The sequence below is a fragment of the Haliotis cracherodii genome, unplaced genomic scaffold (assembly GCF_022045235.1).
Source record: "Haliotis cracherodii isolate W230 unplaced genomic scaffold, xgHalCrac1.p SCAF_2, whole genome shotgun sequence".
Classification (NCBI taxonomy): Eukaryota; Metazoa; Mollusca; class Gastropoda; order Lepetellida; family Haliotidae; genus Haliotis; species Haliotis cracherodii.
This window is the reverse complement of record NW_027266275.1, coordinates 25,064,644-25,088,695: the sequence shown is the minus strand read 5'-3', so window position 1 is coordinate 25,088,695 and position 24,052 is coordinate 25,064,644. Positions and strand designations below refer to the sequence as shown.

At 39.4% G+C, this 24,052-nt stretch overlaps 1 protein-coding gene across 1 annotated transcript; it reads right to left on the bottom strand.

The window, feature by feature from the left end:
* Positions 1-20,085: 20,085 nt before the first annotated feature.
* Positions 20,086-23,321, bottom strand: LOC139468416 (uncharacterized). Its single transcript, XM_071250371.1, has 3 exons — positions 23,087-23,321; positions 20,237-20,551; positions 20,086-20,120 (listed from the first exon to the last, which is right to left on the bottom strand). Exons 1-3 carry the CDS (start codon positions 23,319-23,321, stop codon positions 20,086-20,088), a joined length of 585 nt encoding a protein of 194 aa, XP_071106472.1.
* Between the last annotated feature and the right edge of the window lie 731 nt (positions 23,322-24,052).

Here is a 24,052-nt window from a genome sequence, read left to right as displayed (position 1 = left end):
AGATACTGAATTGCGTTTATTTTCGTAAATAATTGTGAAAAATTAAAGGAACAGAATTAACAGGGTAATATAATTCTCACATGATGTACAATGTATCAAATATGGATAGATCTTGTGTTTGTAAACCACTCGTGAAATGAATCATCATATCGCAATTGTGTGTGTGGACATATATTGCCATTCTCCTGTTTATCCCGTCACAAAAACATTATTCTGCTCGGCGTTCATATCGTCCTCGAAAGTAGCGTACCCTGACAAGTTATTTGCACAGTATCGATTAAATTGAGAACATCTTTCAAAAGAGTTACTTGACATAAACCGCGTTGATTGTGTTCTTTATAAATTCAACATAACAAATTAACAATAAAAACGGCCATCTGATATGCTTGTGTTCTCGTCATAAGTCTAAATATTAATTGACATATTGATGTTGGAGTAGTAGACAAATACTCAAAACTTAAATCATGAAATATGATAACCTATATTTTGTTTCAAAATATGAACTTATTCAAGTTTACACATCACCTATACATTATACAGTAACGTATGGATACGCAATGCCAATAACAAATACATAGAAGAGACTAGTCAAGAGTTGCGTGTTCTATATTTCTATGCCTTTGATGTAACTTGGCTTTGGGACCGTTTTGCCTTGTGTGGGCGGGGTCCCGTTTGCTACTTCACAGTGACCAAGATAGTAGGGCAATTAACCTGGTAGACCTGATTACTCGGCTATCACCTTAAAAGAGAGAGAAGGCTGCTGAGTCCCTTTAAGTCTTTATTCGTGGCAGAGTCAAATTTCATATATAGAGACATATTTAAACAATATTACATTACAAGATAGATGCAGTCAATGACTTTTCACATTAAATATATAATTGACAATCATACTTGAATTGATAACGACTGGTCTGAACGTTTCTTCACAGGATTGTTCCGACAAATAAGGTACAAAAATCGAATTGTGAATAGTAAGCGACTGGGACGTATTTCATGTTATTCTAGCTATGACATTTCATACATGAACTGTTAACATTTACATTTACGGCATTCTAGCGTTACTCGTGTATTTACATACAAATTTATTTAACATACTGTAAAATTTCAATGCCGTAAATGTTTAACCAAATGATAGACGTAGCATGACCAAATTCGCATGAGACGGTATTTACGTGAGATTACCCGCGGGTATTTACCACAATGTACTCTTTCCCATGTTATGTAATGTACGGTTTTATCTATCACTTGGCATATCAACAGTTAATGTACAAGTGAACTAATCTACAATATCTATATTTACACACACATACAATTAACATTCAAATTGCTTTTCGGTATAATGAATGACATATAACTTACTCAGATCTTAGATATTACAAACCATGGTCAATATATAGTTGCTTGCACAGGATATCATATAAGTTAAAGGCAAGGAGAATTTAACAAGAAAATAATGCTATCTTACTTTTAAAACAGAGAGAAGGCTGCTGAGTCCCTTTAAGTCACAGTGAAAATATGAATCAGATCTAAATCTGCCACATGCGTGGTGTATTAATTACAATTATTTGACAGTTACGAAGTGCACTGACCGCGTAATATCCTTTATATTCCAACTATCTGATACTCAAATGATGGTGCAACCGACCGTACACAGCATGTTACAGCCTGGCTGAGTTAGATAATCCAGAGTCACTGGTTTGTGACGGTCAGTTACGTGCACGGCAACTGACTAACATGATCTACAGAAATGTATTTAGGTTTAGCTACCTGTAAGTCTTAGATAAAATATTGAGAAAAATACAAAACGTATTATTGAAATATGGGTTAATTATAGTGATTTTAGAACTATGACACCTTTGTCGAACTGGTGTGAGGATTTCAGGCAACAATACCAGTTCAGTTAATCTGGAGCAAACATTTGTCCATCACTGAAACTGCTACAGTCGTTGTACAACGGTCCTCTTCAAAGTGTCTGGAACATAAGAAATCTTTGGAAAATCAACTTTGAACAGAGGCGACTAAGGGATCATTTGGCCAGGCCCGCTGACTTGGTTGATGCACGTCATCGTATCCCAATTGCATAAATCGATGCTCATGATGTCAACCACTTGATTATCTGGCTCGGGCTCGATTATTTACAGACCGCCGTCATATAGCTGGAATATTGATGAATGCGGCGTTAAAAACAAACAAACACACAATACATACACAGATCATGCCTACCGTTTAACTTCATGGTCCTCTTATCTGGTTCAGGCAATGCGCTGAAGAACAATCACGACCTTCTTAAGTTTGTCGATCATATTCCGTATAATACCAGTGGTTACATCTTTAACCACACCAAAGGCGGAAACCAGCTCCTGCATCTGCAAAAGAAAACAGTATCAATGTTACCTCGCCCATCCTTTTTCGAATGTCTAAACGCCTGACTGGGCACGTGTGGTTTAAAAGGTTAACATTGTCATTGCTGCGGACATGATGTTTTCACTTGTTAATATTGTAGGCGAGACTGTGCTTTTTGCTCATTGGAATGAAATAATATATAAGTCTTCCGTGAAACACAAGCTGGCCGGCCGTATGGGAGCAGTTTAAAAATTCGATGTCGGATAAAAAATACTTAATTCCTTTTTTGAGACATTATCGAACGTTTGAACTGGTCCCTATGTTCGACTAAGTTAAAACGGTTGTCAGGCTTCGGGGCTCACTGCGTTCCTTCGTAACACAATGACCAGACTCGATCTTTTCCAGGCTGCCGAAATACAGCATTGCGTGGATCGATGCTCATGATATCAATCACTGGATTGTCTGGTCCAGACTCGATTATTTACAGACCGCCGTCATATAGCTGGACTATTGCTGTGTGCGGCGTAAAACAACAAACCAACCAACCAACCAGCATGTCATCGTATCCCAATTGCGTGGATCGATGCTCATGACATCAATCACTGGATTGTCTGGTCCAGACTCGATTTTTTACAGACCGCCGTCATATAGCTGGAATATTGCAAAGTGCGGCGTTAAACAACAAACATCAACATCAAACATCAGTATAATAATAGTATTGTATTGTCTGCTCTGAGCAACAAGAAACGCATTACATTCCGTGCGTCCAAACAACTATATGACTGTTCTAAGATTTTTTCGATATCATATTAATTTATAGTTCTTCCATTGTCCCGATTCAACACCCTGTTACACAGACATATAGCTGGTAAGGAACAATCATGTTTCATTCAATTCATGTTCAATTCAATCAGTCTATTTATAGATATCCAACTTCCAAGTATGTCTTTGAGTACGTGTGCAGGTAATCATGGATTAAAGTTAATTTGAAAGAGATGGCTTACCTTTGATCATCAGAAGAACAGGTACTGAAAACACAACACCACCAAAACAGATCCCGAGATTTCAAAGCAGCTAGTAGCTTAGCTGAGTCGTTTTCAGTGGGGTTGGCGATCACGTGAGCGCACAGCGAGGCAATGTGTCCTTCCTGAAAGCGAGTACTCGCTCAGCGCCTCAGCCACGACGGAATACAATCGATGTGTACCTGTGTCATCGTGTTTACTGATACACGCCGTACACAAGGCGTGTGTCATTGTGTAATCTGTCGCCCTTACAAATACGTTTACGTATTATTCCTAGCGAAACAATCCGATATTTGATTAAAATTGTCGCTTTGCTGAGATGCCGCGTTTTGGATGTAATGATATTTTGTCACTTGTCATTTCTTATTGTAAGGGAGAGAACACGACTCCGTAGCCTCTAGGCCTACATAATTTACGTCATGTATGTGAAGTGAAATGAAATTGGACATATATGACCCTACACAAAACGCAGTTGCTGTGCCAGAGTTGCATATGTCCTTCTAAATCATCATATTAAAAAAAATATTTTTTACTCCAAGCCCATATCAATTGCAACATCGCAAAAAATAGTAAATTTCCCACACAGCTGTTGTCAATAAAAATGCACATGGAGTTAGTCAAATTCCTCTTGTTTACGCTTTCGCTCAAAAGTGCCGCCGTTGAAATATTTTTTTCAGTTTGAACAAATTACACCGACTGATTGAAAATTCCCATTCGAAAGGAATGTTTGAAATCTTCAAAAATATACTGGTAAAACGTTTGAGAAGGATCATCTCTACGCATCTATGTATTAATAAGCTTAAGAAACCCACTAAATGCCCAGTTTATCGATGATGAATGGGGTATATTTTTTCTTCACTGTATTTGCGCAAGGCATCTTTTTTCACATCAAGTGACAAAGCGTATACAACAAACTATTCACACAGTAATACATACCTACTGACATCTGTAAAAACAGCCTGTGTGAAACATTGCCACTTCTCATATTGAATTGTACACTTGGTCTACCTTTAGAATACAGTGTCTAGATTTTTTAAACGATCTTAGCTACGCTTAATCTTAACAACTTTCGTTCAAAGATAAGATATCTTAACTTTAAGATGAGATACATTTTCGAAACTATCTTAATATGTCGCAGATCGTACAACGTTAAGATACATATCGTAACTAGAAAGTGTTTTTACTCGTAAAAACATATGTCTCCCCCCACTCCCCTAACGTTTTGTTCTTATGATAAAAGGTGCCATGACTACCCGACCACATAGCATTCGTGTGCCATGCAAATGCATTGTTCAAACCCAATAAATGTTATTTATACACTATAGCTATAAGAATTGAAATAATGTGCAAAAAGATACTTCAACATTTTCCCTTCAGATGGTCCTCTCGCGGACATGGAACTTTATGTAAACACATCACGTACAAAGTCCCACACCGAAACACTGCACCGATCCTAATTGCAATAAAGAAGTTGTTCATCCATACATATTATCCTTACTTAGTACTCCAACTTCTAAATGCCTCTTAAAGAAGAAAATAACGTTGTTTATGGGCAAAATGGCGTCACGCTAATTTGAAAAAAATCGCTGGCTAACTTCCAGGTAGATATTTCATTTTTACCGTGATAATCGGGGTAACCAATAAGCTTTCATATGATGATTTTGTTTTTTACATAAATTTAGATTTGTAACCTGACGAGACGCACTAAGGGCCCATTGCGCAATGTAAACAAAATAGCGACCGAAGACATTTGTAAAGAATCGCATATTCGATACGTTTGCCGAGCTATTATTTCCTAAAAATCAAGGAAATGGTTTACAATATTTACATAGTTAGGGACATCATTGAACTTTTATGGAGTGAATTTTGAAAATTGTGGGTTTTACAATTGTTACATTATGTCGTTTTTAGACGAAAGAATGCAGTTTTCACAAAGAGTTAATTTTAGGCTATTTTTATTTGGCAGCTTGATGTTAACGTCGTGTTCAAGATTATTACAATTATGTATTACTCGCCCTTTAGTAGAGCCGTTTCGTGACAGATATAGGGTCAATTGTGCACGTTGTGATAAAAGAATGAAACTTGGCATAGTTGTGGGTAATGACATTCCAAATATTTTCAGATGTTGGGCAACGCAAAACATCCAGTGTGGCAGCCATGGAGGAATGAAATTCTAGTTATCTCATGTGACCCACAACCTAAATATATCAAGAAAAAAGAACATTTTGGAATATATTTACCCAACACTACATCCTTAAAGTAAATAATGTTATCACAAAAGACTATTTATGTTGATTTAGGTTTATCTAAAGTGTGAAAAGAATATATCAAAATATGCATTTCTTACTTTTTCGGCATGTCTTTAAGACATACTTCATGAAGGCCAAGTACCTATACGAATATTGTATACTCATATGGTGAATACAAAAACAACAACAGAATATTTAAAGAAAAAAAATTGTATCTAAAATATGCAGTTGATGGCTAATGGTTTTTATTGGCCAGAGACAATTAAATGTGATCACAGTTGCCACCACATTTGTACAGTGGTGCACCAATTAAATGTGGCATAACACAGTCATACCTTGCTCAGCACCCACTCTCAGATTGACAACTGCATCTCAGAAGCTCTTGGCATGACTAAGAAGCTTGTGGATGTGTAGTCCACAAAGGCTCATAGCAATGTGCTACTGATATTACCCATCCTCTTTTAGTTGGTGTGGAAAGGTATGTTTCGGCCTCCAGACTTCGTCGCCAACAGTGACAAGCATGAAATGCTGCTCTTTTGACATGTTGGTACAAAGCAGCTATATGTAGAGGAACAGAATCAATTGATCTATCTATCTTAGTGAATAACACACGAGGGCCATTGCCTCTGAAACGTGTGTACATCCTCACCAACCATACTGCAAATAAAGTTAAGTTATGTAATTTTATTCTAAAAAAACACATTTTCGTACAAGAGGATATTTTATAGACAATTTACAACTATGTACACACTTACACGTGAATGTTTCTTGATATATTTTGGTCTTGTATCACATAACATACGTTTATGTTCACATACGCTAGGCCAAATAAACATTTAAACAGATAGTGTTTGTTTGTTGTTTAACGCCGCAATATTCCAGCTATATGACGGCGGTCTGTAAATAATCGAGTCTGGACCGGACAATCCAGTGATTGACATCATGAGCATCTAGGACACGATGACATGCATCAACAAAGTCAGCGAGCCTGACCACCCGATCCCGTTAGTCGCCACTTATGACAAGTATAGTCGCCTTTTATGGCAAGCATGGGTTGCCGAAGACCTATTCTACCCCGGATACTTTATAGGTCGGCTTATTATTGAATGACACCAGAGAGTACATTTTTTTTATTCTTAATAGCATCACATGACAAATGCCTTACGTCACAGGCTGGTCCGACGATTGTACGAACAAGATTAACCTGGACTATAAATATCACACTGATATAACCAACGAATCAATTGAATGGTGCACTTACAGCCGTTGTAACAACATGTCAACATGTTTCTCGCCATTAGAATCAGCAAATGATATGTGAATGGAGTGTTTATGATAATTGTTTAATAGTTATCTGCTTTTGCAACATATTGGAGGATAAATAAAAGGTTTGGTAGTTAACCTAGGCTTAATTTAAACACATGCAAACATGCGACAGGCATACGCCGTCAATTTAACCGGTTTAATATTCAGATGGAGATCAGTCTTAGCTGCCTGGTGTTTCGGGGGAGTGATAAACAACATACGTACGTCTATTAACAACTGTTGGTTTTGAAGGTAAGTGTAGTCACGTAGTCAACCGGTATTGAATGGCAAATTCACTCTCAATGTCCTAAAACGTATATTGTCAACAATAATTCGAGAAGTGTCTAGAAAACGTTTCAGTTTCAGTTTCATGTAGCTTAACGCCGCACTCAGCAATATGCCAGCTATATGACGGCGGTCTGTAAATAATCGAGTCTGAACCGGACAATCCAATGATTTATATCATGAGCATCGATCCACGCAATTGGGATACGATGACATGAATCAACCAAGTCAGCGAGCCTAACCACTCGAACCCGTTAGTCGCCTCTTACGACAAGCATAGTCGCCTTTTACGGCAAGCATGGGTTGTTGAAATGCATTGGTCTAAACAGATGGTGACATTCATCAGTAGATGGAGAGTCGCGCAGACGGCATGTTCTGTCCCCACGGGGTAGACCAAGCCATCTGCTGGTCTTTTTCGGCTAATTGTGATCAAAGATTCTGTATTGAATTAAAGGCATTGACGTATTTTGGGGAAGTAATGACGTTTTGAAAGGCAAATAACTTCCCTAATAAGATGTTTAACAAGGATGTTTAAAAGCATATATGCACACGTTCAAGTTCAAAACGAATATATGCTATATATATATGTCGATATTGTATCATGGTTAAATATAAAACGTTAAATCAGCCTCGATTGTTAGCCGAAACGCAAATAATGTGTTCGCAAACCTCACGTACATGTTGCCCTGAGTGATCAACGCGCTAGTACAGTGAATAACCTGCACTATATATTTGGTCAGAATATGTCAATATCGATGTTTTTACTTTAATACAGAATCCCTGTTCACAATTTACACTTACTGTACAAAAGTTAGGTTGTTTGATGACAGTCACTGTAGAAACAGTGAGGGGCGAAAACAAATCTTATGTGTGTAAAGTTATCTACCCATACGAACGTCATTTGACTGAGACTCAAGTCCTTTTGTATTACGAATTGTTCTAAAGGAGTTCTAGAGGAGAGAGGTAGTAAAACATTGTAATGCTGACCTTTCGGGTTAAAAGAAGGTATGATGGGGCTTCAACATAATCCATTGTTATTAGTTTGACATAAGACATACTGTATCAAAGCCCGATCAGTAGCGATATTTTCCTTTTTCGGATTTTGACGCAACCTAGAAAAAGGATGTGTTGGGTCACGAGGAAATATGATACTACATGTATATCTTTCTGATTTCTTCAAGAAACTGAATAGTATTGTTGAACATTAGTGACAGGATACAGACCTGTGGCGTCCATCTTACCTGTCTCCAGGGGTGGTTCTTCTCCTGATTCCTCTATAGACAGTTTTACTGAAGGCTCAGAGGATGGACGCTGGTGCACCTTATGTACTCTCTGTGTAGCCATGGCAGTGTCACTGCAGGGCCTCTGTCGTCGACTGAGACATTGCTAACGGTTGCCGAAAACGCTGTCGTCGAAGGACGGAAGGAAAGAAGTAATTGCGTTCGAATGATCGTGCACCAGGTTTAAAAAAATATATGTGTGGGTTGAGCTCTGTATAAGAACACACCCCTTTCTCCATCTGATATAAGAATAATTATCAAGACAAAGTAAACCAAAAAGTGTAAATCTTTGAATTATTGTGTTGGGAAGTAGGGAGGCTGGCTAGTATTGTTTTAGAGAAAAGCCTGTCAAGGGGGTATTCAAAAAAACGTTCATTCAACATAACTGATTTTCTATAAAATGATGTGTTTTGAACCGAAAGAGAATAAACTGGTATGTTTGATCAAGCGCTGACACTATTCTGTTTCAAACAGTACCTACCCACTCACACACACGAAGACATAAGTAAAAGAGAAACATTAAAGATATTTGTTTGTATACAGAACATAATTTTTTTTCTCGAGAGTCACAACCGCCCAAGCCTTCCTCACATGCATCAACATGTACCATTGTCACTGGGCGTGTATAGTGAAACTACTTGTACATGAACGAGAATAAAACGTGCTCGTTTAAAGCCGGCAGCAAATCATCTACAGTTCCGTTCGTGTCTTTGCGTTTGTTAGATGATTGGATGTATCGAACTATCATCTAATACCGTTTGTAGAATCTTATTTTTAGACCCAATGTGCATCGTAATCGGCAGTCTTCGGTTAATATTGCGTAAATATAAATAGAGGATTAACAAGGCTTTGCAGAGTTCTAATTGTGGCAGATTAATCACGAATGTGTAGATTTAATCCATTTTCTCCCATAACATTACGTCATAAAAAGTCGAGCTCGTAGTTGAAGATTTCCCGTGTTTAGTAACCACTTGGGATTCCGCCCAGCCTCGTTTTCGAATATGCTGAGTAAGACAACTGCACCATAAACAGGTAAAAAGGATCTAGCGAAGACAACCCACACGAGTTTTCCGTGACAGGCAAGCACATGGCAGCATTCATGTTATGTTTTTTTGTTAACTATTAAACGCTAATAGGAGTAACTTTTTGAGAATTAGTAATGTGATTTGATATTTGTTAATGGTTTTGGATTAATCGGACCATAACTTTATTTCCATCGTCTCGCCGTGACCATTATTCTCAATGCGCAACACTAAATAGGCCCACCTTTTTAGTGTATGTAAATACGTTATTCGTTTATTTGTCCACTAGAAACAAATGTTATAAACCCAGTTAAGAGGAAATTAAATAATGTCATATATTGTGAAATATTGTTAACGAAAAACAAGGGCCCAAAGGAACTGTCGGCAGGATCAGGCAAGATTCTGTAAATGCCAACTCAGGCAACTGAACAGCTGATTACTGCGAGGTAAATCTTCTCAAGTCCATCAATTGATTGTAATATATTTGAACGAATTTTCCTCTTTATAACTAATTTTACAGTGAATAATTTAATATGTAAATGGTGATTATTTCGTTTCATCTTTTTTTGTTTTTGTTTTTGTTTTGTTCCTGAGCATGGAGAGCACATGTGTTTTTATTATATATAAAAATATTCAGTGGACAATTTTTCTTTTGAACATAATATTTAACATCATGACACCAATGTTACTAAATGAGGTATCTAATTTCCCCATATCTGTGAATGACAAGAGACAATGTGAATTTGACAAGCACAATACTTATTGTGTGTGAAACATAAATACATAGGATATATGTAAACAATAAATTATCATTTCAATAGTTCTACCAATATTTGCATCTTAATACCCTTGTAATGTTACATTGTTATTTTACTGCAACAGTTACATCAAAACTTTAGTCTTTTGTTATTTTATCAGATTAGAAGTTAACTAAAGACTTACTGATAATAGGTAATTCAAAATTAACATTTTCTTCTTTTTATCTTCATGAAAACAAGCCATGATAATAGATATGTATTTTAGTGACCTGTTCACATATGATTTTTTTGTTAAAAATATTAAAATTAAAATTAGACATTGCTAATGTAAAGAAATGAGGTTCATGGTAAAATGTTATAAGAGGACCTCTTGTTGGTCATTTCTTCATCACCAATAAATTTGAGTTTTTCTTTACTTACCATGTTCTGAAAAGTTACACATTAGAATAATTTAAGGTCTCTGATTAAAATAACGACACAGCTGTCCACTCCCAGACAGCCAATAATTTTATGTGAAAAAAATAAACCACTGTAAACCTTGTAATGGGAGAATAATAAATAAAAATACATTTCTTATTTTGTCATATGTCCAGTTTATCATCCCAAGAAATGCTAAATAAACTGACGTCCAAAAGAAACTTTACCAACTGAAAATATAAATTTCAGACAAAGTATAATTATTTTTTCTAAAACACATAACCTAAATACAACAAAAGTGCATGCAGAGAATGTTAATCGTCTGTTACATGTTTGCGAGATAACAAGCGAAAACGTGAAAAACACGTGCACCACGGACAACTGCAAATGCACGTGCGGGTAAGGGTATAAAACGATTGCAACGGCAAGTCAGACATCCACAGTGATAAAAAAACACAAAAGAAATTCCACGACTCTCAGTCGAACAACGTGAACGTGGTACAGATGGGGGCCACCCACGCCCATATTGCACGAACCTTCGGTTGCTCCCGTGTTGCCGTTACCAACTTGATGCAACGTTACAGACAGGCAGGGCGGACCGCTGACAGGCCAAGAACAGGCAGACCCAGGGTGACCACGCCCCATGTTGACCGGTACTTGCGTACCTTGCACCTCCGAAATCGCTTCCTGACTGTGACGTCATCGGCGACAAATGCCTTAGGTCACAGGGTTAGTCGACAGACAGTTGCCAGGAGACTCAGGGCTCATGGAATCAGGGCTTTTAGACGATACAGAGGACAGCTATTGACTTGGTAAAGTTTCTTTTGGACGTCAGTTTATATATCATTAAAATTAAGCTAGCTGTGCATATTGGGGCTCTTTTTCTGCTATGATAATATAACAATTGCATTATTAAAGAGGTGGGTTTTTTCAGTAAACATGGTAAATAATAAATCTTCGGTTTGAAAAATATACTTGAGACAAACATAATTCTACATGTCTTAATACTCTGTATTGTCTGTTAATTCTGAAAATAATTAACTGTGATATTGAGTTTCTACTTAAAACTAATAATGTGAAATTAATTTTGAGATTATTTCATCCTTTAGCAGGATTTTATTTTAAGATGCATAAATGTACATCATTGTTGCAGTAAAATAACAATGTAACATTACAAGGGTATGAAGATGCAAATATTTGTAGAACTATTGAAATGATAATTTATTGTTTACATATATCCTATGTATTCATGTTTCACACACAATAAATTATTGTGCTTGTCAAATTCACATTGTTTCTTGTCATTCACAAATATGGGGAAATTAAATATTATGTTTAAAAGAAAAATTGTCCAATGAATAAGTGTGTTTTTTATATAATGACAGTTCCTTTGGGCCCTTGTTTTTCGTAAACAATATCTCACAATATATAAGACAAGATATAAAAATTCCTCTTAATTGGGTTTATAACATTTGTTTCTAGTGGACAAATAAACGAATAACGTATTTACATACACTGAAAAGGTGGGCCTATTTAGTGTTGCGCATTGAGAATGATAGTCAGGGCGACACGAATGCACAAAAAAGTTATGGGCCGAGTAATTCAAAACCATTAACAAATATCAAATCACATTACTAATTCTCAAAACGTTACTCCCATCAGCTTTTAATAGTTAACAAAAAAACATAACATGAATGCTGCCAAGTCACGGAAAACTCGTGTGGGTTGTCTTCGCTAGATCCTTTTTACCTGTTTATGGTGCAGTTGTCTTACTCAGCATATTCGAAAACGAGGCTGGGGGGAATCCCAAGTGGTTACTAAACACGGGAAATCTTCAACTACGAGCTCGACTTTTTATGGCGTAATGTTTTATGGCGTGATTAATCTGCCACAATTAGAACTCTGCAAAGCCTCGTTCTAATCGTGACAGATTAATGACTCGTGTGTAGATGTTTCGGTAACAACCGAACACAGTGGTTAATCCTCTCTTTATTAAATGAATAAATGAATGAATGTCTTCATTTCCTCCAAATTTTTCTGAAGATTCTCAAAACATCAAGATTAGGTAATTAAATATATCAAACGAGGAAAATGTTCACTCGGTGTACATGTATATTAAAATAAAAATTAAAAGTCCAGGTTAGTCCAAGATCTTCTTTATTTATATTAGTTTCAGACATAGTACTTTCACTGCCTCATGACAATCGGTCATGTTGCTACACAGCGATCAGCCTGGCAGCTAGTTACATTGAACACGTATCTCCCATCTTAAATTACATATGAGATAAATTCAAAGGACTGCACACGCTTCGGTTGATGGTCCGGGCATGTGGATGCTGTTGTTATCTTGAAGAGAGCTTCATCTATCAGCTGCTTCAGTTGTAGAAATAAGAGAATCTGGAGAAAAATAAAATGCAGGTAAGAGATTAAGCTGATAAAATGGCTTCTGCTTCTGTCATCGGCGCTCACTTCTTTATGTGTGCCTCCAACTGCCATCTTCTACACTTCTTATGTACCCACATAATCCTAAGTCATAGTTTGTTCAGTTGCTTTTATATGATACATATAACGGCGTTAAATCCAACTCACGCGCCCATATGCTGCTGTATCTCTCAAGTATAAGTCCGTGTATACTACAAGGTCAAACTCATATGAAGTATTTTTTTATTATCAGAGTCTAACATACCCCATCTTCTCCATTTTATTTTATTTTCAGTCTCGCATATCTGTCCAAAAACAATTAATTTGGCATAAAAGGCAAATTAGTGGTGAACAATAAGTTAATAGGTATCTGACACCAGGTGTTAGTGAAGGGGGTAAGAATGTCCTGCTTTACCAGAAGCCCGAGTCACTGGCTCGCGATTCATAAGAAAAGTAAGTACCAGTGAGTAAGGAGATGTGAAATCCCCATAAGACGTAAAACACGGATTTTCGTCCAGTGATGTATCTCAACCCACCAATCGGCTCAGCCTCTTGTGTTGGCTGTGCTGCTGATGTTACTGGTGATGATGGTGCTTGTGGTCCTTCTGGTGGTGTTCCCGGGTTAACGATCCTGGCACCGACCTCCTGTATCGGGTATTTCACTTTGTCCTTATTGACGTGTTGGCAATGAAGAAGCCCGCCTATAATCTTGCTGAGCTGTTTGTTGTAAATCACCACTCCCACCATAGACGTCACAGCGACTATGACCGAGGCTACACTCACTATAGCAATCTCCGCCTCGCTGAGGTGAGTGTATGGTGGTGTAGGCAAGGTACTGTAAGATGGAGTGGATGAGGGTCGGGGTGTCGTCGTTACTGACTCAGTAGTTGTAAGAAAACCTGATAAAGACAAATGTCAGCATTAATGTTGCAAATGTTATACAGTCTTTTGTAACCTGGTTCATTAATATGTTTGTTTGTTTGTTGTTTAACGCCACACTCAGCAATATTCCAGCTATATGACGGCGGTCTGTAGATAATCGAGTCTGGACCAGACAATCCTGTGATTGATATCATGAGCATCGATCCACGCAATTGGGATACGATGGCATGTATTAACTCAGTCAGCGAGCCTGACCACCCGATCCCGTTAGTTGCCTCTTACGACAAGCATAGTCGCCTTTTACGCAAGCATGGGTTGCTGAAGACCTATTCTACCCCGGATCTTCACGAGTCTCATTAATATGTAGATCGTGTGTTAGAAAATATGTCCCTTTTCAATTGAACGTTTTGTAAGAAATTGAAATACATCCAGCGAAGTAAACCGAGTTGCATTCTAATTAATACAAAACCAGGAGAACCGACTCGATGCAGTGATATATGTATAACAGTGCAAATAAAAGCGACAAAGCCCTTTCCATATTTATAAAAAAAACATTCTGCCAAATACTGAGTCGATATTACGATTACGACTATATCATGAGTAATATGTTTATGCATCAAATAGGGATGATACCAGGTATTCCCGATAAGGTGAGCGCAATCTGCCCAACCGGTGGCACCCGTCACAAATACATGCACAGGCAAGTCAATTGTCACGTGAAAAACACGGAAGCTTATGGTACAAGTCAAAATAGGGAAAATATATCGGACATCACTTGCAACAGGTGCATTACGATCATGGTTAATTATTCAGAAAGTTCAACTAGCAACGTGTCATTTAACAATGAGATCTCTAGAGGTGAGGTGAGGTGAAATGGGGTTGAACGTCGCGTCCAAGATTATTGCACTTATATAGCGACGTGCATGCAGGTGTATGTGTGTGTGTGGCTGCTTGTACTAGTCCGGACTGATGCCAATTTATAGTGCTAGCACATTGAGATACCATGCCGCAGTTTAACATGAATACCCCACTCAGACACAGTATACTGACTCCGAGCCGACCAGTCCTTGTTTTAGCCCCTTAATGCCGAACGCCAGACAGGGTAACAACAAGTACTATCTTTTAACGTCTTTTGGTATGACGCGGCTGGGGATCGAACCCCGGACCTTCCGCTCTCCGGGTGGACGCTCTACTTTTAGACCACGGAGGCGGTCGAGATCTCTAGAAACAAATGAGACAAGTAATATATCTGTACATACTTGAGTGTTAGTTGATAAACAACGTTAATCTTACAGTCGCTTCGCATAGGTCTTTCCGAAACCCAGCTGACGTAGTATGATCTCATTCAAGATTAATCTCGCTGTTGTTAACACTACACTCGGCTATAACTTCGCGGAAGTAGAATGCCTGTCGATAATATAGTATACTCCCGCAAATAGAAACCGCGGTCTTATGTTTGATTTGACAAAATAGAATTATTATTAGGGTCAAGATAATACTTAACTTTTTACATCTATTGGAATGTCAACGGGATTTGCCTATTTGAGATTAATCTCAAGGTCACTCTACCAGGTGACGTCAAGGGGTCAGTGAGTGCAACTCACCGGGTTGTACGCGTAACCGGCTTATGATATGGTATGTATGACAAATCTACAAGGTGTTTACAGTGAATGATGAAGTCAAAACGATGTTTAGTATCTTAACTGCATACTTATAGTGAAACCCGTAAAGATCCTGTGTAGAATAGGTCTTCAGCAACCCATGCTTGCCGTCAAAAGCGACTATACTTGGCGACGAACGGGATCGGGTGGTCAGGCTTGCTGACTTGGTTAATGCATGTCGTCGATGCTCACGATATTAATCACTGGATTGTCTGGTCCAGACTCGATTATTTACAGAACGCCGTCATATATCTGGAATATTGCTGAGTGCGGCGTAAAACAACAAACCAACCAACCAATTTATAGTGACGCTAAACTATGAACGAATAGCCAAGCGACCAGAATGAATCGTACTTAAGTCATTTTCTTTTAATATCAGAAGCTGGGCAAGTTTAGAAAACAATAACTGTAGAGGTTCTTACCAGGGCAATATTTCAGACACTTGGCGAGAGTTCCTTGTATTCTGGGCACGTCGCAGGTAACACTGCAGTAGTCGCACATATTCGAGTCCGGGTCAAAGAACTGATTCGGCCCACACACAGAATGACCGTGGGAGAGCATCAGATCAAGCATCAGCAGCAGGAATAGTATCAGCAGCATCTCATTGAGCATCTTGATCTTGTTAGAGACAGTGTTCAGAGGTATGTTTGGTGTAGACTTTCACGCTGTGTGTTAGCACGTCTGTCTTGATGTGTCGACTGCAGTTGACTGCAGGGTATGGCTGAAGTCTTGAGTCGCTTGGGTTGGGATTAATCTCTGTGACGTAATCAACCATGACTCGTCACCATCAGCGTAGTCAGGTGTTTCCGCTGGTGTATGAGAACCTATTTCTTCCGTGTGTCAATATCATCTACAACTTCAATGTTCAAATAGAACTTAAATAAAATATATCCAACATTAACATATTTTCCCCTGTAAATGCACATTTCTATGAGAGCTAAAATAAGGACATTTAAATAGATGGTGATATTAATCTGCAACAGATTGAGAGCCGCAGAGACGGATGTTTTGCCACTCGGGGCAAACCACGCCTTCTACCCGTCGTGTTTGGGTAAATTGCGATTAAAGGTTCTATATTAAAGTGAAGGCATTGATATATTGCGGTGAAGTAATATATGTTTCCAAAGAAATAACTTCCCTTAATAAGCTTATTAATCAAGATGCTTTAACGGATACGTTTAGTTTGTAAACGGATATTTACACATGTCCATGTGTCATAATTTAAATATATAACGTCAGCGACAGAGATGAATCAGTCTTGATTATCTACCGAAACACTAATAATGATAAAAATCTATGTTATTAGAATCATGGACCGACCATTTGATATTCTGGGTTAAGGGCGGCGTCCTGGGAGTTTGTATCTATCAATAGGGACTAGATAAGCATATTTTTTACAAGCATTTTCTGGGACAAATTATTTTTCAATAAACTCCCAGAGCTACCCCTCATGTAATGGGAATATATTTCAAAGATGTCTTCAAGAAAATGAATTGGCACAATTAGAGATAGGATAAGACCCGTGGGGTCCATCTTCCTTTTCTCTTTGGGCGGTTCGTCTCCCGATTCCTCTGTAGACAGTTTTACGTATTACTCAGAGGATGTAACTTATATGTTTATTTTAATGAAGTTTCAAATTTAATGAAATGCTGTTTCAAGCCACAGTCCGCCACATTGCAGCTATATCAAGGCGGTCTGTAGATGGTCGAGACAAGACACTCCAGTGATCGATATGTGAGCCACGGCCCTCAGGGTACAAGGTTTTTTGTTTGTTGTTTTACGTCGCACTCAGCAATATTCCAGCTATATCACGGCGGTCTGTAGATGATCGAGACCAGACAATCCAGTGATCGATATATGAGCCACGGCCCTCGGAGTACAAGGTTTTTTGTTTGTTGTTTTACGCCGCACTCAGCAATATTCCAGCTATATCACGGCGGTCTGTAAATAATCGAGAATGAACCAGACAATCCAGTGATTCATATCATGAGCATCGATCCACGCAATTGGGATCTATGACATGCATCAACTAAGTCAGCGAGCCTGACCACCCGATCCCGTTAGTCGCCTCTTACGACAAGCATAGTCGCCTTTTACGGCGGGTTACAAGGACAGCTATTCACCAAGTCATCGAGCCTGACCACCCGATCCTTTCGACCAGCATAGGTTACTGGGGATCAATTCTAACCCGGAATCCCCTCGGGTAGCTCCCACGTACAGACATGGGGGATCTGGTATCTCCAGTGTGACAGTGTTCTTGCTGAGCTGCAAATCTCGTTACATTTGACGTTAACTGAGTTAAAAAAAGAGAGAATGGTTTCAATGACAGATACAAAATATGGCTTATTGAACTATTTTATTTGGGGAAAATAAATAACCTACATGTATGTCATTTCATCAAAAAGGCCCATTTATTATGGCGTGTCCCAGCATTCTTGAATACATACTTGAACGCTTGAACAGTGGGGACCAAGTCAGCCTACTCCGACATGAAGAGAGCAACTAATAATTATGCTGACGCTTAGCTCAGTTTCAATCAGTTCCCATATGTGGTCTCGAGGATAGTAGGGGCTATCTTGATATCTTCGGATGAAAGATGAAGTTCTGACAGTGTCAGAAAACAGCGTTGCCCTTGAATGGACCCTGTAAAGCTGGTGTCTGTCAACCGATGCTTGGTTAAGCTTGTTCTTCTGCTTGGGTTTGGTCTTATACAGAGCCTTGTGCCTGGGTCTTGTGTTGAGCCTTGTGCCTGGGTCTTGTGCAGAGGCAGCTACTTGGGTCTTATGCAGAGCCTTGTGCAGAACATTGTGTCTGTGTCTTGTGCAGAGCCTTGTACAGAACATTGTGCCTGTGTCTTGTGCAGGGCAGCTACCTGGGTCTTGTTCAGAGCCTTGTGTCCGTTTCTTGTTCAGAGCCTTGTGCCTGGCTCTTGTACAGAGCCTTCTGCCTTGGTCTTCTGTAGAGCCTTGTGCTTGTGTCTTGAACATAGCCTTGTGCCTGGGTCTTCTGTAGAGCCTTCTGCCTGTGTCTTGTGCAGAGCCTTCTACCTGGGTCTTGTACAGAGCCCTGTGCCTGGATCTTGTACAGAGCCTTGACCAGAGCCCTGTGCCTTAGTGTTGTGCATTGCCTTGATAAAGAAAACACGCACCCATACATTAGCATACACGGACTGGTTGTTGTTTCTAAAGAATCAGGATTTGTTTGGCAATTCTGTATTTACATGCTTTAATGGTTACTAAGACTTAATGGTAACTCAACTTGTGAATCTGTTGTAACTGCGGCATGGTATCGCAACCGGCTAACAATAAGTGGGTGACTAGCAAGAAATCAGTTTGTAAGATATTCTGAACTGAAACAACATTCATTATCTGTAAGTGAAATCGTGAGAGTGTTTGTGGCGGACAAGGTTGCCGCAGGTGCCAAGGAAACTGCTTGACAAACAGGTGCTCCTGTTTGAAATCGGGGTTGAGAATCGTGCATGCTAAAGCTACAAATCCTGTGCAAACTGTGACTGTACTGAGCGGTGATGTTATTCAGAGATTCTGTAGAATTATGCAGATAACATTGCTTGATATGCTCATGATATTAATCACTGGATTGTCTGGTCCAGACACGATTCTTTACAGACCGCCGTCATATAGCTGGAATATTGCTGATTGCAGCGATAAACAACCAACCAACAACATGGTAAACATGGTATATAATTTATTTATTTTATTACAAAAAGAATTCAGAAAAATAAAAATATTTTATTTACATTTCACATTACATTAAACACATTCAACTTTTCATTCTCAGAAATGTCATATATACAGATGCACAGGTTTGGTCGCATATAAATAAATAGTTTCAAAACTTCTTTGGTCCTTTTGACTGGTAGGACACAGAGGTCTACGTCGGTCACAGCTGTTGTGAAGTGTAGGAGTGATCCACTATTCTGATGGCGATATTGCCATTGACGATGACGGGAAAAGGTTGCGCCTCTGCTGTGTTATAATTCATTGACATTTCCGCATTACATTCAACCTTTCCTTCTCAGTAATGTCTGAAGGCGTATGTACAGAAGCATTGAGTCGGTGTTTTACAAAGATTTGTAACGGTTTCTTTGGTAGCTTTGGTAATGTGACAGGTTCATGCCATGGAGATCTACGTAGGTTGCACCTGTTCTGAAGGGTAGGAGTGATACGCTATTCTGATGTCGACAATGACAATGATGAAGTCAGTCAAAGGTCCAGCCTTCAGTGTATCTGTATCTTATCAAAGATGGCGCTGTCTTCGAGTGATACTGAAGAGACTTGCTGTATCATGCATGTATTGTCCCGCGTAGCCCATGAAGCAGTGGTACAGCCCCTCGATGATCCATGACGCAGTATTATAATAGTCCATGAGATGAATGAATTTGAAGCACAAACGGTCTCTCTGTGACAATGACAAACGTAATCAGTCAGCCACTGCAACAGATGGAATAAGTGGATCTGGAAAAAGAACAAACATGAGATGTAAGAAGTCATGTTATTAGCTGTTGTTAAATATATACCTAGTCACACAAGACATCAAAGACTTTATGTTTTAATTATTGTTTTCAACCTACCATTGGGAACAGGAAATACGTTTGTGGCGTCGTTGTTCCTAGCGCCGACCTCCTGTATAGGGTACTTCACAGCCTCGTCGTAGACGTTGTTGCGAGGGATGAGTTTCTTCACCATCTTCCACAGCTTGTCTCCGTATGCGATCCCCAGTATCCCTAGAGCAGCGACCACTACTATACTTGTTCCCAGTGCTATCAGGACAACGTGTGCGCCGTGAAGGTGAACACGTGGCGGAGGTGCTGACGTAGTTGTAGCGACGACGTGAGACGGTGTTCCAGTTGTCAACGTTGTCACAGGTTTCTTCGTTGGTAAGAAAGCTGCGATCAAAATATTGGTGATTGAAAATTTAGTCGCACATATTACAACCATATTTCTGCTTAGGACACTACATATATATATTTACCTGCAAAAACATACAGTAAACTACGGTTATAACGAACACGCTTATAACGAACTGACCGATATAACGAACTTATTTTTTAGTCCCGGGCTTTTGTTGTATATATGCTGTATATCTGCTTATAACGAACTACGGTTATATCGAACTAAAATTAGTGGTCCATTTGAGTTCGTTATAACCGTAGTTTACAGTACTTTGAAACAAATGTCATAAATATTCACGAATGCTCATGAAGTAGTTCCACCGGGGACACACTAGTATCATTTTGGGTATATGATAAGGTGGCGAGTGCCTCTGTGTAAATACGTCGGTAAGTGTACCTAGGGCTGTTATAAATTCATATATCACAGTATCGAAGAAACATATCTTCTTGTAATTAAACTGGACCGAGTCAGCTCTAGCGTTTACAGCGGATGCGAGAGTAGTGTACGAAGGGTTCTCGGCTACCCCACCGCACCTTATAGCTTAAGAATGAAAGTCTAAATGAACCCCGGCGCTTCACGTCCATCAGTTGTGGCTATAACATGAAAGCTGTACCCGCGAGTGAAAGTACATATTACAACATGGCCCTCGGTATTGAACGGCACCAGAGAGTTGAACGTCTCAATTGCATCAGCTGACAACTGTCTAATGGGACAGACGGATCCGTCGAATGTACAAACAAGATTAACCTTGACTATAAATAACACGTTGATTCAACCAACACGCGGAAGTACAGCGGTGGAGTGACACGGGTTGTAGACCGGCTTTTATCAATATACCATGGGTCGGCATGACACGGCCGAGAATGTGGCCAATGCAAAGGGTTTGCTCCTTTATGAATGGTGTTCACGTGACGAGCGAAAGCATCAACCACAAGGCTACCCCGCCGCCCCATAATGGATGATTGTTCCTTATGTCCTCCAATAGTTTTAGAGAGTGACATAAATTTGTAATCATGTTAACAGTACATATTCTAAAGGACACGATGCAGAGAAATTGATAGTTTTACAATATTGCTTATTTACATGGCAAACTATTGGTGTGAGATTTGTTACTGTCTATGGACAGATCATTGATCGCATGTTCCAGGAGCTGATGCCTTGATACAGATGATATGAATTCGGCCCAGCTGTTAACGCTCATATCCTCTACAATGGGACTTATACCACTGAGAAATGTCACAATTTTCACTTCGTCATCCCTACAACCTCCAATGCACATGTATTGTTCTATGTTTAACGTGTCATATAGATGCTCGTAAAGGGTTTCCTTGCGTCAGCTAAAGCTTACAACATAGCAGTTGGTGTGTTATTGTATCATCACATTGTCATCACCCATTATAATATAAAGCGACAAACCCCTTTCCACAACCAACAGAAATCTCTGCGAAAAGGAATACCCAGGTGTACTTGATAGTGGTAGTCTAGGAATGAAAATATCAATGAAACACGGCACTCATTGACATCAGTTATGGACCCGATGGCTGTACCCACGAGTAGGTTTGACAGTGAAACTACAGATCAAAACATGGCTTAGTATTGTTTGTTTGTTTTTAAACGCCGCACTCAGCAATATTCAAGCTAAATGTCGACGGTCTGTAAATAATCGAGTCTGGACCAGACAATCCAGTGATTGACATCATGAACATCTAGGATACGATGACATGCATCAACAAAGTCAGCGAGCCTGACCAACCGATCCCGTTAGTCGCCTCTTATGACAAGCATAGTCGCCCTTTATGGCAAGCATGGGTTGACCTATTCTACCCCGGATACTTTATAGGTCGGCTTATTATTGAATCACACCAGACAGTACAATTTTTTTTATTCTTAATAGCATCACATGACAAATGCCTTACGTCACAGGCTGGTCCGACGATTGTACGAACAAGATTAACCTGGACTATAAATATCACACTGATATAACCAACGAATCAATTGAATGGTGCACTTACAGCCGTTGTAACAACATGTCAACATGTTTCTCGCCATTAGAATCAGCAAATGATATGTGACTGGAGTGTTTATGATAAGAGTTTAATAGTTATCTGCTTTTACAACATATTGGAGGATAAATAAAAGGTTTGGTAGTTAACCTAGGCTTAATTTAAACACATGCAAACATGCGACAGGCATACGCCGTCAATTTAACCGGTTTAATATTCAGATGGAGATCAGTCTTAGCTGCCTGGTGTTTCGGTTTCACGTACATTCTAATTCGGACAACTGTCAAGGGAAGTATTTTAGGATAAATGAGTGAGTGAGTGAGTATGGTTTTACGCCGCTTTTAGCAATATTCCAGCAATATCACGGCGGGGGACATCAGAAATGGGCTTCACACATTGTACCCATGTCGGGAATCGAACCCGGGTCTTCGGCGTGACGAGCGAACGCTTTAACCACTAGGCTACCCGACCGCCCCTGAGGATAAAAGAATGCAAGTAAACGGATAAGTACATATTCCATCTTACCTGGACAATAGGTGTGACACTTGACCAGAGTATCTTGTAGTTCTGGGTGGTCACAGATCATATCACAGAAGTCACACATGTGAGCGTCCACGTCAAAAAACTGATTGGGGCCACACACAGGGACACAGTATGACAACATAATGTTCATCAGCGTCAGAATTAGAAGAATCTGAGACATCGTGCGCGTCTTCATAGCGATGATCATCTTCACAATACCAACAATAAGTCCTCTCATGTTTGTTCTTCACGTTGAGAGACTCCGTGCGTTGAGGTCTGACTGCGTGCACTGACTGCGGCGGAATGCAAGTCTTAGATATTGTCTCGTGTATTCAGCGGATTGCACCGGAAGTTGAGATTAACCTTGTGGCTCGTCCCGAGACAACCGCGCGAAGGTGAAAAGTGGCCTTTTGTTGAAGATTTTCTTTCATAATATACATAGCGTCTTTAAACGATTGATTGTAGTATATACATAACGGACGTGATACCATTAGTTGCAGTCATTGAGGTGCTGGTTAATCTCTATTGACAAGGGCCGGTGGGGTAGCCTAGTGGTTAATCGCTCACTCGTCATACCGATGGCCCGGGTTTGATTTTCACCATGGGAAGAATGTGTGAAAGCCCATATTAAGTATCCATACGCCGTGATGTGTTTGGAATATAGCTAAACGTGGCGGCAAACCCACCTCACTCACTGTGTTGACAAGGAAACTGGCGTCATATGCTGTGGGATGACTGAAGATGATTTCACAAACGGCTGACATATAAACACATGCCGTGTTGGTACATTTCCAAATATGTAGTTCTCATGACTGTTGACTCTTCTGTTCACCACTATATTGTCCTTTGCGCCCAAAAGAATCTGTTTCAGAGACTGGTTATTCTCTGGCGTTGAGTGAGTACTGAATATGGTTTTACGCCGCCTTTAGCAATATTCCAGCAATATCACGACGGTGGCCACCAGTAATG

What these genes read in the sequence shown, in the direction of transcription:
- LOC139468416 (XM_071250371.1), bottom strand. Translation starts at nt 23,321, where the DNA reads ATGAGAGGACTTATTGTTGGTATTGTGAAGATGATCATCGCTATGAAG. An exon ending in GTGTCACACCTATTGTCCAG is followed by an intron (nt 20,552 to 23,086) that starts GTAAGATGGAAT and finishes TTTTGATCGCAG; the next exon opens with CTTTCTTACCAACGAAGAAA. An exon ending in CGTATTTCCTGTTCCCAATG is followed by an intron (nt 20,121 to 20,236) that starts GTAGGTTGAAAA and finishes TTCTTTTTCCAG; the next exon opens with ATCCACTTATTCCATCTGTT.